Below are 18,081 nucleotides of genomic sequence, written 5' to 3'. Positions count from 1 at the left end.
TCAGAAAAACGTAAGTACTTTATTGCTGACAAGAAATTATGTTCAGGACCCTCTTGATAGATAAGAGACAAGAAGCTTGACTAGCTTTTATATCTTTAATATTAAAGTAATGTATCAATATAAAAGCCTAGTTCTATTAATCTATTTAAAAATATATATTATATCTTATAAGTAAATTACTACTAGTTATTTTTAAGAAGTTATATAAGCCATATATTTTAATTTGATAAAAAAATATGGAGTTCCCTAAAGATACCTTATTTATTATATATATTATAAGTATTTATTCTTTTTTCTACAAATTAAAACAAACTCAAACTCAAAAATGCTTTATTGTCAATATAAACATAGAAGTTGTAGACAAAGCCAATAGACTGTACATTAAAGGAATAAAAACGAGAAACTAATTTAAAATAAAATAAAATTATATAAAACTTTGTAAAATACTTAAATGCTAATCATTAAAAAATTCACCTAAACTATAGTACGCTTTACTAGCAAGAAATATTTTCTTCCTTGTACGTAGGCTTTTTTCAGCCTTAAGTTGTCTTATTTCTAGTGGGAGTTTATTAAACAGCTTTCTACCTCCATATATGATAGAGCTACGGACAAGTTCAAAATGAGGAATGGGTAGCTTCAACAAATAATTTTGTCGCGTATTATAGTGGCTTCCTAAGTGGAGTTCCTGTTTATATTTTCTAAAAACTAAGCAAACTGTTTCCAAAATAAAAATACAACACAGGGTTAAAATATTGTGACTTACAAAAAGCGGGCGACATAAGTCACGAGGCTTGGCCCCACATAGATAGCTAATGGCCCTTTTCTGGAGTACAAACACTGAACTAAAAAGTGAATTTGAACATGAACCCCAAAAGCAAATTCGATATCGAAGGTGCGACTCGATAATCGCAAAATATGCAGATCTGGCGATGGAGAAATTAAGACTGGTGGCAATAACCCTTAGGGCGTAGCAGCCTGATGAGACTTTTCTACATTCATTTATAATATGGTCTTCAAATTTAAGGAACTTGTCTATGGAAAGACCCAAAAACTTACTGAATGGTGGCATGGTGATGGCTTCATTATTTAAACATATGTCATTTGTATTATATTTAAAATTAAGGATATTTGTTTTGGAAACATTCAATGTCAAAAACTTTGCATCACACCAGTCTTTTATTTTTAATAAATCTGCACGTATATTGGCCTCCATTTGAGAAATATCAGAGTCGTGCCAGAGGATGGTGGTATTATCGGCAAACAATGTAAATTTGCCAGTTACCTGCAGTTGTGGCAGATCATTCATATAAATGGGAAAAAGTAAAGGACCAAGTACTGATCCTTGCGGAACACCGACATTTATATTAAGTTCCTTAGAGATAGCACCATTAAATTTGACAGTCTGAACACGATTTGATAAGTAGGAACGAAACCACTCAAGGGCAGTTCCTCTGAAACCATAGGGCTCCAGTTTCATCAGCAGCACTCTGTGACTCACGCAGTCAAATGCCTTGGACAAGTCACAGAATACCGCTGCTGCAACTTCACCAACATTTAGTCGATTATACAGGTGCTCTAGAAAGCTAAAGATAAAATCATTTGTGCTCACAGACTCACGAAAGCCAAACTGCTGAAGACTCAATAGGCCAAACCTATTTAAAAATGAAAGCATCCTCACCTTAACGAGCCGTTCCACTATCTTGGCTAAAGTAGGCAATAACGCTATAGGTCTAAAGTTAGAAGGACAGTCGCGATCGCCACCCTTGTAAAGAGGAACAATCATTGCTCTTTTTAAGCACTCTGGGAAAACTCCAGACATAAATGAAAAGTTAATTGACTCGGCCAAGACTTGCAAAGCAACAAGAGGTAAAGCAGAAAATATTTTAAGAGAAAGCCCATCCCAACCTGATGAACTCTTATTCTTAATATTAACCATTAACTGTTCAAGCTCTTCTCCACTTGTGGGGGCAAAAAAGAAAGATTCGGCTACTACCACATTGCTGAGATAGCTCCTGGGATCCATTTTTTGTGAGAGATTGGCTGCAAGGTTACTAGCAATATCACAGTAGAAGGAATTGAGGACATTGGAATCTAAGGTACTTGGAATAATCAAGACATTATTTTTGCCCCTTAGCTCATTTAAAATCTTCCAAGACTCTTTTGTTCTGTTGGAGGAATTATTTATCCTCCTTTGAAAGTAGGTCCATTTAGCCATTTTGATTGAGTTTCTGTAAATCTTGCGGTATCTGTTATAATAATTTAAAAATGTTGCATTGTTCATAGCGTATTTCCTAATGTAAAAAAGGGAGCGCATATTTTTCCCAGATACTCGTAAACCCTTAGTATACCAAGGTTTTCTATTTCGTTTCCTAATATTGACAACAGGAAAAGCAGTGTTAAAATTATTTAATACTATATGATGAAAGCTATGCAGTGGGTTAACAGTAGTCAATACATTATTCCACCTTGACATATTGCAAAGCAAAGAGAATTTGCGAAAATTAGCTTTGTTAGGCCTTTTCTAAACAAATTAATAAAATTAATGCTTGCCAAAAAACTTGAAGAAAAATAAAAAATAGTGAACTTAAATTTGATAAAACTAGATTTATGTATATGGATATACTTATTATAAATGGAAAAAAACATACTAAGAACATAAATCTAGATTTGATTTAAAACAAAATGTGCTTGATGTGGCATAAGGAAAAAATTAACATTAAGACAATTTATTTTTTTTTAGATAAAGTTGCAAAAATTTAAAGCTAGTTTAAAATAGTAAATATCTGTTAAATAATGCTGTATTAAATTTAATTGTAGGTCAATTGTACTAAATTTTTGACTACAGTTTTCATTAAAAACTTTTTAATTTAAAGTGAAAAACAAAAACCAATACTGACATAGCTAAAATCCACAATGTATAGGTAAAAATTATTTTTATATCAAATTTTCGGAAACACGACTATATTGCGGTTTATATTTTTTGAAGTAGTCCTATCAATTTTTAAAAGCTTGTAAATATAGCTTGATACATTTCTTAACCAACTGACTATAATTAGACTGAATTCAATTATTCAGTTGACCTGTAGAGAAATGTGGGCTATGAATTTTACAAAAATAATTTGCTTAATACAATATAAGACTCTTTTTTATGCATTATTATAGAGATTTCACTGAATAAACAAAACCATGTACAGAACTGTAAATTCCAGCAGTTTATTTAAATGCATATAAAAGTAAATTACATTTAAAAAGTAGTATATCATAAACGTTTCAGTTGTGCATGCAAATTGTCATTCGGATACTTTTAATCAGTGGGGACAAAAACGGCTGATGCATTATTTGAACAATTTAAATTGGTACATAGCAAATATTTGTCATATAAACGGAAATGGTTTCGACAAACGTGCCACTCCGCATGTTTATTTAATCTGTAATGGAGTTTTACGATAAATTTAACGGGATAAACAGGTCGGAGTCGACAAGATAACATGCAGACCTTTTCTAATTTCACTTGAGGGTAAACAGAATAGAACTAATTTAAAAATATATTATCGAGTTTGATGGGAAAAATGGATGGAAAAATTGCAATATTTTTCTAAAAATCTTACTTATAATAAAAAATAAAAATTTATCACTGATTCATTATTGGATTCAAAATTTGCTATGTGAATAGAGACAGGTAAGTTTTTAAATTGTCAATTTTTTATACTAAGTTAAAAATAATGGTTCTAAACATAATTATGTAATATGTATAAATACTGAAAATACTGCCTCAAAAGAGTCTTGTAAAAAATGGGTTCAGTTTACGTATAATAACGCGGCGGCAAAAAAAAACCTAAGATTTTCTACAAATTAAATTATGTAGAAGATCTTATTGGATTTAGTTAGCACTGATGTTGATGTGGATGTAAAGTTAGTGCATCTTGTGTAGAAATACTGAAACGGCCTTCTTAAAAACATGTAGGTTTCTTATCGGGTGGCAGGCGCTGTTACTAATTCGCGTGTAGCATTTTTCTTATGCATGAAGAGAAGTAAACATGAGTAATATCAGCAGAAAGTGGAAACAAAAACAAAACAAGAAGGACAAAATTTATTTTTTTTGTCTGTGATTTTTGCAAAACCTATTATTGTGCAGATTGCTCTAAATAAACCACATATGAAGTAAGATAAATACCTCTGGCAAAACGACAACTAAAATTTTTCTGCAAACACTGTAGAGAATATGACTCTATACAATGTCTTAAAAACACAATTTTAGGCAAACCTACAATAATAAAAATGATAAACAAACGATAATTTATATGCTATAAGATAAATAAAGAAGTTAGAAACCACTAAATCTTATGTAAGTGTTGTCTCCACTTCTGATCTGCCAAAACCGCCAACACGATCTCATACTTTATAGAATGTTCCTCCAGTGCCACTAAGGCAGATCTTTAATCAAAAATTAAGCCGAACGGGTTTAATATGAGCATCATACCCGTTAAAACTTCAAGAAACGGGGTTGTAATAATCAATTGTTGTAGCGAACAAGGATGTCAAAAGTTATTGAAAACCATACGAGAACAAGACGAAAAAAATTACATAGTACAATTTCCACAAAATGAAGAAACCGAGATTCAATATTATTATGACAAAAAATATGAACACAGAAGACATTACACACTGTTTGAAACAACAAAACCAGTTTATCCAAGATGACGATGAACTTATAATAGAACATTCACTAAGCCAATAAAAAACAACAAATCTATTGTTTTTGGCGAATGCTCTGGGTACTTGTTCGGAAGACTAATGGCATGCGGAAAGGTGTTCATCGCATGGGAACGCTGTCCAATACAGGAAGATACTCATATACCTAGATGTAAGAAATGCTTTGGCTTTGATGATAAAGAAATAGACTGAAAGAATAAACTTTCCTGTGCATACTGTTTAAAGCACAAATCTAACACTTAACAAAAAGTGTTTAAAAAATGTTGCAACTGCTGTCGAGCATGCGAGAAGTACAATTTAAATTAAAATGTTGAGCATAAAGCATTTTCTTCTGATTGCCCTACATATAAATATTTTCTACAAAGCTATAAATTGTCTATAGATTACTACTCTGAAGGTAATAGCCTTTTGTTTCTGTTTTTTTTTAGTCTTTGTTTATTCATTGGTTTTTCTTTTTTTTTTGTTTTTAATCGATATTGCTAATATTCCTAATTTATTGGAAACAGAAACTGATCCAGAACAGCAAAAAGTCATAGAAATAAATGATTTTAGGACTAAAATAAAGGGCAGCAAAAAGATTCTGGATATTTTGTACTTTAAAATACGTAGTGCCCCCAAATACTTTGAGAAGATTTTAATAATTTTGCAAGCTTGTAACCCTTAAAATATTAACATTCTAATTCTGGAAGAAACAAAAAACAATTTTTCACCAGACCAATTTAATATTCTTTATAAATAGTACTCTAAACCAAAATGATGGACTACTGACCTTTATGAATAATAAAATTATCTTTAACAATAAACATACTGTAAGACCGACTTATTATGTCACCTTAACGGAGGTGAGGTTTTAAAATAACAATACGTCTTTTAATATTGTTACTGGTTACAGATCACCCTCCACTTCAACAAAATTTTGTAATTGATTTCGAAAACTTTTTAGCTTAACTTACAGAGTGACGATTATAGAATATGCATGGGTGACTTTAACCACGATTTAGCTATTACCAGGACCTACTTTGACTGATTGCACTTACGTCTCTGAGATACAAATCATATACACATAAACATACAAGAGTTACTGCAGATACCAATTGGTGCATAGACCACATTTTTGTTAAATAAAACTTAAACAAAGGCAATTTAAACTTATTGTCATATTTTCTTTATTAATAATAATACAACAAATCATTATCCTGTATATCTGCAATAAAATCCAACAAAAGCCACAGCCCTTTGAAAAAACTATCGTAAATTTTGACCATTTAAAATTTAAAAATCTAATCAGTCAAGAGTCTTGGATTTCTGTGTTGACAAATAATGAGCTAACACAGCGTGACTCTTTTTTTTTAACTTTCATTAAAAAGTGGTAGAGATTAAAAAATATGTTGTTTACAACTTTGGACTACTAATGCTATTCTTATTCTTATAAAACGCCGTGACCAAATTAAGAAAAACTTAATTAAAAATAGGAATATTAATCTACTTATTCAGACATACAAGGCATAATCTAAAAAGGATTATAAAGGAGGCGAAAGCCAGATATTATCGCGAAACCGTAAATTGTAACAAAAATGACATGAAAAAAATATATAATTATCAAGTATACAATTATCATTAACATAATTATCAAAGCCACCAACATAAATAAAAATTGAAACAGTGATAATAACACATTAGGGACAATAATAAACCATTTAAAAATACAAAACAGATGGTAAACTATTGTTGATATTTAAGACAATGGTTATTTTATAAATATAGGACAGCAAATGGCTACAAAAATAAAAGCACGTACTAATAACAGTGGTTTCAAAAATCGCCATATTTCTCAGAGCATGTTTCTAACTCCAATTCATAAAAACGCAACTAATTTTGCATAAATCGTCACTAAAAAAGAATTGTTCCCCGGGGTTTGATGAAATTAGTACTAAACTTATAAATGATTGTCACTTATACATTACTAATCCGCTCAAACACGTCATAAACTTAATCTTTTTGCTATAAATTGTTACAAATTGTTACAAATGACTTAAAAAAATCTATAGTGGTCCTAATCTATAAATCTGGAAATAAAACTGATTGGCAACTTTCGACCAATAAGCCTTATTAGTAATTTTGTCAAACTATTTGAGAAATGTCTTAAAGACAGACTATATAATTTCTTTACTACATACAAACTTTTAAATAATAATCAGTTTCGGTTCCAGAGAGGTGTTAGCACAAGTAACGCAATATTTAGACTTGCTGACTCTATCAAATCTGACCAGGACAGAGAAGTAAATCCTGGGTTCGCTTCTATTCGTTATATATATCAATTCATTACTGAGCACAAAAATACAAGGCATAATTATATCATATGCAGATGATGCAGCTTTGATATTTACCGGTGCTAGTTGAGAAGAAGAAAAACTAAAAAACTAAAGCTGCATTAGGTATTCGATGGTAAAAGACTGGTTAAACTTTCACAATCTAAAGATAAATCTAAATACATCACATTTTCTCTTACTAATATCAACAGACCTAATTTTAACTCATTACAGCTGCCAAAAACAGAACTTAAAATAAATGAATGTAACAATATTAAATACCTAGGTGTCATAGTTAATAAAAACTTGAAATGGTCTCATCATAGTGGCAGTTGGGTTATCAAGGTGAGAAGATTAGTTTTAAAGTTTTACGAGCTACGTAGATTTATGAACAAAAAACTATTCATCTATAAAACTTTAGTTCTAGTAGTCTGTACAGAAACTCACTCGAATCACTTAATGAAGTACAAAATTATATTTTAAAAGTAATATTTCAAAAAGAAAAACGATGTCCTACTGAACAGCTTTACGACGATAATATACTTAACATCGAATCAATATTTGTCTTTTCTTATACAGAAACAAGGCCTTACAAACAAAACTTGAGCATATATACCAAATTAAACAAGTATCCAACCAGATTTTGACTGTTCGTTTTTATAGAAAGGATGGTAACCAAAGATTTATTACGAGCTTAGCTCCTAAAATATATAATTCCTTGCCAATTGACATAAGAAATATCCCTAAATGTGATATATTCAGCAAAAAATTTAAGCCAATTATTTATAACTACAAAACATATCTTAAATGTAATTCTCAGATTCTGTTTTATTGAATAATGTTCCATTAATACTAGTATCTATTTATTTTAGTACATGCAGGTTGTAAAAATAATGATTTTAGTCCATTATATTTTAAAAACTAATTTAACCTCCTTGGATTTTGCACATACAGATTGCTTGTAATCTAGGTGCAAGAATTTGTTTAAAAGGCTTAAATTGTAATGTCTTATTTAGTTTGATTATTGTATTTTACAGCTAATATTATAAATTATCTGAAGTTACCTGAAATATGATATTCACCAAAATTTTTTCCTTTAAATGTAAATATTATTACTAATACTATTAAAAAATATATAAATTCGTATTTAAGACTTAATATTTTATAAAATTATGTAAAATAAATACAAATATATTTTTTAGGTCGAAACCCCAGTTAGACAGCCTTCGGCTGGCAGGTCAAAACAAGAGGAAACTCCAATAAATTCCATGATACAGCCTATAACTACGGACAATCTAGTAGAAGATGAAAACAACCCAGACCTTATTCCTCCTGCTTACGGTAAGGATCAGTAGGAATTAATAACTAACTATAAGTATTAAATGATCTTATATTTATGTTTTATGTTTTTTTATCAGTTCTTAAAGTGGAATATGATGAATATTCTTTGCCGCTTTTTAGCCACTCTGAATTGAATTTTGTGGCGAAAAAGTTGTAAGTTGTAATAATTAAGTTATACTATTACGTCACAGATTTCTCAGGAATTACTAGCCTTACTTAGCAATAAATTAAAAATTTACAAAAAAAAAACAATTAAACGATCTTAGGCCTGAGTATAACAGGGTTAACAATGAATCTGTGAATAACAATGTATAACAATAATGAAAGGAGTTTATTTATTTTTATTTCTTCATTTATTTATCTCTTGGTGACAACAAGCAAAGCATTAAATATAGAAAGAGAGAGACAATATATTAAAAAAACTATACTCCATGGTTGGAATGTGCAATTAAATAAATACTACATCATTACAGAGTAGAAGTATCTAAAATATCTAGCCATGAGAGCATGCAAGCCGAAACTGAGTTCGGCAAATATATATCTTGACTCAGACAAGAGTTCTCATATTATGTGGGACTGCCAAGTCAATCCCGAATCTAGAGTAACACCAACGAATAGGATTTAACTAATTCAGAGTCCGTTGACCATGACTACAATCTCTAAGGAAAAACAAACGTCCTTATTTTGTTCTGATTTAAGCTTAATTGATTTAATACTACCAGCCATTGCCCAGGTCACTGCATGACTGATGAACTGTAATATCCAGCTGGATAGGCCATCAGCAATCATGTGTTAGTAGCAAAAATACAAAATACAGAACCAGGATAATAGTTGGGAAGATCATCGACATACATCGGAAAGAGAATGGGCCCAAGAACAGAGGAATGCGGCACGCCACGCGCCATCGGTTCATATCAATTCTATAATAAATAAGCTTAAAAGAAGAATACGTAATCGAAAGCTTTTGAACAATTTTAAAATATGGCCACACTTTACTCAAAATCCTCCAGAACCTTGGCACTTTCTGGTCGCTGTATCCGAGTAAGTGTTAATGTCTAAGGCGTAAGTAATGTTGCCTTACATAAGACAATGAGTTTTGCTTAAAGTAATCTTTTATTTGACTCTTTACTAAGGTCTCAATGATTTTAACAAAAATTGAAACTAAAGAAAAGGTTTGACTTTTGCAACTTTAAGACAACAGGCAAAAATATCCTTAATGATAGCTAAGTTATTAAATCCATAGAATCAATCTTTTAACGCACCTGAGAATGAACTGCAGTTCTGAACTACTGCAGGAAAAAAGCCGGGAATACAATTATTAGTTCAAGGTTTCTGGAAGGTGAAGCCATCATTCGTTTTAAGGTGGTCGGAGCAATAACAAATATCTGATTAAAATGACATTTATTTGATTTAATGACGTCTCTTTCACATTATTATTAAAAGCTTTAAGAACTTTTCACATGGTTTGAGACATATTACTTATTATTAACATTTGCCTCTATTTTTTAAATAAATTTTCCTTTAACTCCTTAATAGATTCCGCAGTTTTACCAAACGCTAGGTAGAAATATTTCTGGTTAACCTGCCTTTAAGGCAAAATATATTCCTTACTTCTCTCAAAAAAAAATTAAACCACTTTGATGGCTTTGATCTTCTAGCTATGTTAACTAATTCGAATTTTACCTTGAATGAATCAAAGTATACATCAAGAACAGCATTCAGAAAGAACGCAACAGCGATTTAACATTATTTGAACTATAACTTTGATCTCAAATTATTGATTCTACTGATCTGTAGAAATTAGAGTTTATAGGACGATAGCTGGAACGTGCATCATTACTTATTCCGAAGACGTCCTCAAAAGTACTACAAGTCTTAGAAAAAATCTCATTTTGTACTATTGATTACATATATTTAATTTTTTCACATTGTAAATATAGTATATAGAATTTCGCTTTCTTTGATCATTACACGGCTTTTGAAAAATTTTCGGATGCAAGCAACTGGAAGATATGGTCAGCGAGCCTATAGCCAGCGCAACTATAATAGATTCTATCAGCTATGTATTTTTATTTAAGGGGCTTCTATAATGAACTTAGTTAATTCGATATAAAATTTAACCCAAAAAAATGCAAAAGAACTTGGTTTGCTAAAAGTTTAAGAATTTCATGCCAAAATCTGCACACACTTCACTTCATTAGAAATATAAAGTTTGTCTCACTTTTCATCTCCACTTTACCAGCTTCTGTTACATTTATCATTAAATAATTCATTTGTTAAAACAATTATAGTATTTTGATTGGATGATGAAGTAGGGAAGAAAAAGCGAGGAAAATTATCAAACTGTTCGTGCTGAAAATACATAAACATAACATAAACGATTTCTTTTGTTATATGGCAGAAAAATTACAATAACATATAAATATTTCCATTGAATAAATTAAATAAAATACATTTATAAACAGTATGAAAAAAAAACACGTAACTAAAGAAAATTGCATTTTTATAAACATATTATTAATTGTGCTTGAATCCGCTTTGCTAACTTTACTTAATACAATAAATTGTTTCGGCAGGTTTATTTCTATGAATTTAAAGGTTTAGATTTTGGGACTAATCCTGTTAGTCCTTCATGTAAACTTTTTAAGAATTCCTTTGTCACATAAAATTAAAGAGGTAATCTGTCTAAAAGTGTTTTAATGCCATTTAAGGAAAAAGTTTTTCTTCCTTTCTATAAATTTTGTAAAATATTGACATATATCATTAGCTATATCTCTCATCATATATTATCAATCACCATTAGACCAAGAATTTAGAATATTAATCTTGCAATTTAATAAATATAATATTTGAGTATGCAGTAAAAATGCGTTTAATGTAATGTTCCCATAAAACCTTGTGTGACGAAAAACACATCAAAAACTGCTTAAATAAATAAACAAAGTAAAGTAATTTAAATATTAATAAAAGATTGTTAAATCAACTTAAATATGATCGAAATTAAAAAGCAGTATTAAAACAATTTTCTAATTAAGAAATCAAATAAATATAATACCCCAATTATTATAGAAGAAGATATAAAATTTGTCATTTAATTTTACACACAATTTTTATCCACCTAAAAACTCGAATGTTCAATAAATTCAAGTTATAGGATTCAATGGAAAACAATTATTTAAATATCCCTAAACTGATAGGAATTCTAATATTACATGTAAAAGCTCCCTTCTATTTTCATTAGCAGACCCTCAAATATGAAATCCCTTGAGTAAAGACTGTTAATATAACTCTCCAACCACTTATTAGAGTAAAGCCAGTTTATCCAGGTAAGGTAAAACCGAAATTTAATATATTTTGGTGGGATATTTATTTTAAATTAGTCAGTAAACTTGTATTTCTTATACATTTTGTGTAAAGTAAATATTGAAGAAATTAAATAAAGTTGCAGATATTACAGTTTTAAATTACTAAAAAAATATATAAATATATTTTATAAAAAATGTTTAATCAAAAATTAAAAAATAGTTTGAAAGTAATAATTTTTAATGAAAGTTATTTTTCAAATATTTTTTTTTTTGGCTTTTGCATATCATTTTTCACAAGCAACTTTTCAGAAATTCTAAAAGTATGTAAAATAATACTATAATATATTAAAGAAAAAAGAATATTATCATAACCTTTCTTATTTAATATATAGCAGGTTCAATTAAGGTTTCATTGACCAAGCGTAACAAGATTTTGAAAATCAGATCAGGCAAATCTACAAGGGTACTGCAAGTTATTAATTGTTTATTAAACCTATACAATATCTTGATACGGGAAAATACCGTTCAAGTTTTAATATGTGGAAGTTTTTGGTGACGTGCATGAAAAGTGTTGTTTTCTGCTAAACTGTATCGCTTTTAATTAATTCTCTGTATTAAAAGACTAAGACTGATTTAAATTGTATATTTTTGTAACTAATAAAATACTAATGATGCGAGCATGGCGGCGGCTGCTAGAGAAGAGAGCGATCGTCTCGTTCAGCGCAGTTACAAAACCAAGCCTGGCAGCGTTGCCGCGTGTGTGACAAATTCTTGAACCTAACAAAAAGCTTCTAATTATATTAATCATAAAATGCTTTTATTGTAATTTTTTAAGCAAATTTAAATGCCTTCAAAATCGCTTTAGTTAAACGTAGTCGGAATCTGTAAAATTAATTTAAAAAATTTGTTTCTATAAATCTATAAATATCTATGTTGTCGTCATCGATATATTTTCTTTGACTTGGCTGGAACAATCGAACAACCGCGTAAGTACTATATTATTTACACATTTTAATATTTACAATTATTATTAATACTTGTATGGAATACAACTTAGTTTATCTAAAAAAATAATTTCAAATAATAAAACTTCTTTGTTGTTTAAAAAATATAAGTTTTTTAAAATAATAAAACTATAAATATAATATTATACTTGAAAGGGGTTGTAAACTAATGTGCTGAGATTTATAACAAATTTGTACGTATTTAACTCGACAAGCTTGTATTTGAAATCTGTTCTATTAATATTTTCTTTTGAAGTATATATTTTTATTTTGAAGATTATTGCTTTTAGGATTTTGTTACAAGTGAGTACATAGGTTACTTATACATATAAGTACATAAGAACATTATTAACATTAAACAAATCTGTTTAATATTTATGTAATTTTTTATTTGTTGCTGCGTTAATAAGTTTAGGAAGAAATCCACTGGGGAAACAAAAACTTATAAAAAGTTAACCGTGTAACCATAATGGTGAAAAAGTAAATAAAAATAACAAATTAATAAAATTTTAATTCTTTAGATGTAGCTATTGTAAATATTTAAATTCTTACAACATGTACAGTTATAAGCTCTTCAACTAATCAAACCAGATAGCAAAACATATCTTAGTGGCCGATGAGTTTTATTGCACTGTTTCTCGCACAATGCCTAAATGTGGGTTCCAGGGTTATGATTATTAGCCTTTATTAGGGCACGCAAAGAAAACGCAGCTTTATATCGTTAAGCCCAGCTTTAGTATTGAAAGATAAATCAATGTCATAATTGACAACTAATTTAATCTATAACCTCAATTCAAAAAAAATAAATACAAAGACAGTAATGCTCTAATACTTAAGTTATAATTATGAAATTTAAAATTATGAGAAAGAAAATAAAGTAAAATTTAGCACTTAATACATATTCAATTGTACATCTGATAATACCTCGCATATACGTATATACTCAGTTCCCAATTTCAAATCAAAATCAGTGATGGTGGTCATATAAACAATTTTGCTAAATTGAATTTAAAATCTGTGATCATTTCTACATATTAATTAAAAAAAAAATAATCTATAAATTGCGACGAACCGATAAATCATTACCTGGAGAAACCAAGCCAAAAAGAAAAAGGGGCTACCTGAAATTCTGAGTCTCTCCGACTGGTAGTAGGGCCCACCTGATCTGAATGGGGCTCCTTTGTTGGCAGCTATACGTTTGGGTCAAAAGAGGCAGCAGCAGATCGACCAGTTAGGATGCTTCCAGAATGTCTAGCAGGTAGTGAAAGGCAATCGGTATTAGGTGTAGCCGATTGGAAGGAATGCAGGTTCCGGAGGTGATGATCCAAGCGACTTGATGTGGTAACACGTGGAGTAGCAAGTGAGGTGGAAGCAGTAACAATAAAAATGCAGCAAAAGTAGAAGCAGAGGATAAGCAGAAGGTACAGGAAGGCCTAAAAATGGGGACCACACATGAGGTTCGACATGGCTGTCAATTTTATGGCATTTTTGTGTGGGTAAGTAAGTTAAATTTTATAAAATTGCTCTCTGAAAAGTTGGATGCATTGATGTTCTTTTGAGTTAAACCGAAAAGCATGCAAATAAGAAATTAATTAGATGAAAAAAATAGGAAAATGACTTAGGCATGTAACATGTGCTAACTTACCGAAGATGGAATGTGGCCTTTTCTGGGGTTTATTTAACACAACAAAAACAAGGAGCCCTATAAACTCTTAGGCCTACTTAGAAAATCAGCAATTAAGCTATCCTAGCACATACTAGTAACTACAAAAAAAATTAGGCCAAGATAGGGTCTACCTTTTCACATCCGCATTAAGCGAAACTATCTGTCATACTCTAGAACCAGATAAAGAATGAATCTATTAAAAATAGGATTGTCAGTTCCCTCCAAATTTTAAGGAATGCATTTATCTGTCAAGTACCTAGGTGTTGACATGATGGGTTTAACTACTGGGTACTATCTGGTACCAACATTGGTTTAAGTAATTTGCAACTATGGAGCAATCTATAACTTGAGGCCATGGTTTAGCAACAATAATTTACAAAAACTGACAGACCAGATTGACATTAACATTCTTATCACTATTGATCCTTATGATTTGAACAAAATAAACAAATAGTTAATGTGCTCAGTATTCATTAAAATCTAAAATAGGCCAAATTGACCTGCAAGGTAAAATCAATGCAAAATCAATGGCAGTTCTTAATTCTATTCAATCAACAAAACAATGAAACAATATCCCATATTATTATTTACTTTCCTCATCCAATAATGGTTTTCCTTGCTTTTCAGATCGGGTATGTTAGGAGGGACCATCTTAACGGTATATCATATCTGTGTAGTATGTATATTTATGTATGATTTTTAAATAAATTATTTTATGAAACTATGGTTGCGATTTACTTTATCTTGGTAAAAAAAAAATTAATAAATCAATTAATATATCTGTTGGAGATTAAACCTGTAACACACCCCTCCTTCCTGAAAAGGAAGTTTACCTGAAACTTGCAATGGAAATTCAATCCCTAATAAAGAAAAACTAATCTAACTAAATAACTAATAAAAGAAATCCTAACTTGAAAATACTTAATATAATACAACATTATAAGAACCCTCAAAATAACTACAAAGAAACGAATCTATTATAATAATTAATTTACGCTGACTTATAACTTAGATACTAACATTAGATTTGCTCTTGAACGTTATTATCAGGTGGATGTGCCTTTAAATCTTTAGCATGCCAAACTCCACGACAACGGCCTGTCAAGTCCGAAACTTCGTAGGACCATGGAGAGAGAATTTTGCTGATCTTGTAGGGCCCAAGATATTTAGGCGCGAACTTTGAAGTAAAGTTTTTGGCAGCATTAGAGATAACATAATTTCTCTGCCATACCTCCTGACCAAGTTGAAAACGCTCATCGCGATGCCGTAAGTTATAACGCCTACTACGTTGCTCGCAAGCCCTCTTCAGTCTTTTCTGAACATCGACAAATACCTTTTCCAATGTTTTCGATCGCAAAGTTGGATCGGAATCATTAGGGTTAGATGGAGAAATTAAAGTCGGGGTGGGACACAGAAATTGAAGTTCTCTACCAAAAATTACAAAGTTTGGGGTTAGACCCGTAACTTCGTGTCTTGCTGATCGGATTGCACAACCTGCCTTAGCCAAAATTAGATCCCACGTCCTATGATCCTCATCAACATAGCTTGAGATGATGGTTTTTAGAACACGGTGGACACGCTCTACAGGGTTAGCCTGCGGGTGGTAATTAGCAGTATAACGTATTTGGATACCATACTCTTGCATTTTATTTTGGAAAGCCCCACTACGAAACTGAGGTCCATTGTCGGCAATGATTCTATCAGGGATTCCGTAAACCAAAAGTACATGGTCCTCGAGCCATTTTAATATACTGCTGGCGGTAGCCACTCGTAAAGGAAAGAAGAGAGGATACTTACTGAACAAATCATATACTGACAATACGAAGGAATATCCAGAACGAGAACGAGGCAAGGGACCCACAAGGTCTACACTGAGGATTTGCCAAGGTCTAGTCAGGGTTGGTTGTGGACTAAGAAGGTGGCCAGAAGAGACTTTTTGAAGAGGTTTAGTCCTTAAGCAAGTGTGACATCGGGCAATATACCTAGCTACGTCACACTTCATATTTGGCCAGTAATATTTCTGTGAAATACGGGAAAGAGTCTTAAACACTCCAAGATGACCACAGGTGGGAGGATCGTGATGTGCCTTTATGACATCAGATCGTTGATTTCGTGGTACAATCTGCAACCAAGCATCGTCAGGATTATCTAAAGCGGGGTATTTTGACTTAGTGCGCTTATAGAGCTTATTATTAGAAATCCACCATAGTGGGTACTTAGATGGTTGCTCTCTAACGCGTTTTAGCATGCGGGAATACCACTTGTCGATCAGGAAAGAAGAATCGTTCGTTGACATGTCATTCAGAGGTGCTACCTCATCTACCACTGGTACCGAACGAGATAATGCATCGGGGACGATGTTGTCTTTACCCTTACGATGAACTATGTCAAAATCGTACTGTTGTAGCCTTACAGCCCATCGAGCAATGCGACCAACAGGATCTTTGATTGAATTAAGCCACTTCAGACTATAGTGGTCAGTTACTACTGTAAAATGGCTACCTTCCACATATGGTCTGAGTTTTTCGATAGCGAAAATGACAGCCAAACATTCCTTTTCTGTTGTGCTATACCGACGCTCGTTTTTGGTAAGAGACCTACTTAGGAAACAAATAGCGTGCTCTTCGTCACCTTGAACCTGATAAAGGACAGCTCCAAGTCCAAAATCGGAAGCGTCACATTGGATAATAAAAGGAAGATCAAAATCTGGACATGATAAAACCGGTGCGCTGACCAGTTTCTCTTTAATAGTATTAAAAGCATTTTCACATTCAGGACTCCATACAAACTTTACGTTCTTCATGGTCAATGAGGTCAAGGGAGATACTATCGTGGAAAAATTAGGGACAAACCTCCGATACCAAGATGCGAGTCCAACAATTCTTCTAATATCAGTAACAGTCTTGGGGGTTGGTATACGCAGAATAGCTTCAATCTTATCGGGGTCCACTAGTAGACCGGAAGAATTAACAATGTACCCCAAATATTTTAACTCGGGTTTACAAAAGGTACACTTCTCTCTGTTAAGAGTTAGACCTGCCTTAACGATCCTCTGTATGACCTCACGTAAAACACGAATATGTTCCTCGAACGACGGGGTGGAAATGATTACGTCGTCAAGATAGACGAAGACGTATGGCTCCAAGTCAACACCAATAACAGAATCGATCAGTCTTTGCCACACTGCAGGGGCATTAGTCAACCCAAAGGGCATACGGGTAAATTGGAAAAGTCCTCTAGTAGGGACTGTAAATGCAGTAAGAGGGCGAGATTCTGGTGCAATAGGTATTTGCCAATACGCGGACTTAATATCCAACGTACTAAGGAACTTGGCATCTCTTAATTTATCTAAAGTGGCAGAAACAAAAGGTATGGGATAACTGTCTTTGATGGTTACACGATTTAAAGCGCGATAATCGACACAAAAACGCCATTCGCCAGTTTTTTTCTTAACCATTACTATTGGAGATGACCAGGGTGAAATAGATGGTTCCACAATACCATTGGCAATCATTTGTTCCAATTCAGTATTGACATCCTTTTGAAGGGCACGGGAAAGAGGATAATAGCGCTGTTTGATAGGTGCTGAATTTGTCCTGATTTCTAGCTTGACCAAATTAGTACAACCCAATGTTGAACTCATGTTGGAAAAGACATCCTCGATAAGTCGATCGAGAGTTCCTTTTTGTGTTGGAGTCAGAGTATCAACGGATTGAATTGCGGCAGTTTCGTGACAGTAGTAT

General features: G+C 31.8%; 1 protein-coding gene and 1 long non-coding RNA gene across 2 annotated transcripts in view; both read left to right on the top strand.

The window, feature by feature from the left end:
- Positions 1 to 18,081, top strand: part of LOC126735622 (nephrin-like) — a 1,136,035-nt gene that overhangs the window by 1,060,932 nt on the left and 57,022 nt on the right. Inside the window, exon 12 of the mRNA XM_050439679.1 lies at positions 8,225 to 8,363. Coding sequence (XP_050295636.1) covers positions 8,225 to 8,363 — 139 coding nt within the window. The remainder of the gene's footprint in view (positions 1 to 8,224; positions 8,364 to 18,081) is intronic.
- Positions 14,036 to 15,062, top strand: LOC126735643 (uncharacterized). The gene is made up of 2 exons (XR_007660486.1): positions 14,036 to 14,168; positions 14,966 to 15,062. It is a non-coding gene; the product is annotated as an uncharacterized LOC126735643 (long non-coding RNA).

This window comes from Anthonomus grandis, chromosome 4, assembly GCF_022605725.1.
Source record: "Anthonomus grandis grandis chromosome 4, icAntGran1.3, whole genome shotgun sequence".
NCBI lineage: Eukaryota > Metazoa > Arthropoda > Insecta > Coleoptera > Curculionidae > Anthonomus > Anthonomus grandis.
The sequence above is the reverse complement of the archived record's forward strand: the minus strand, read 5'-3'. Positions and strand labels throughout refer to the sequence as shown.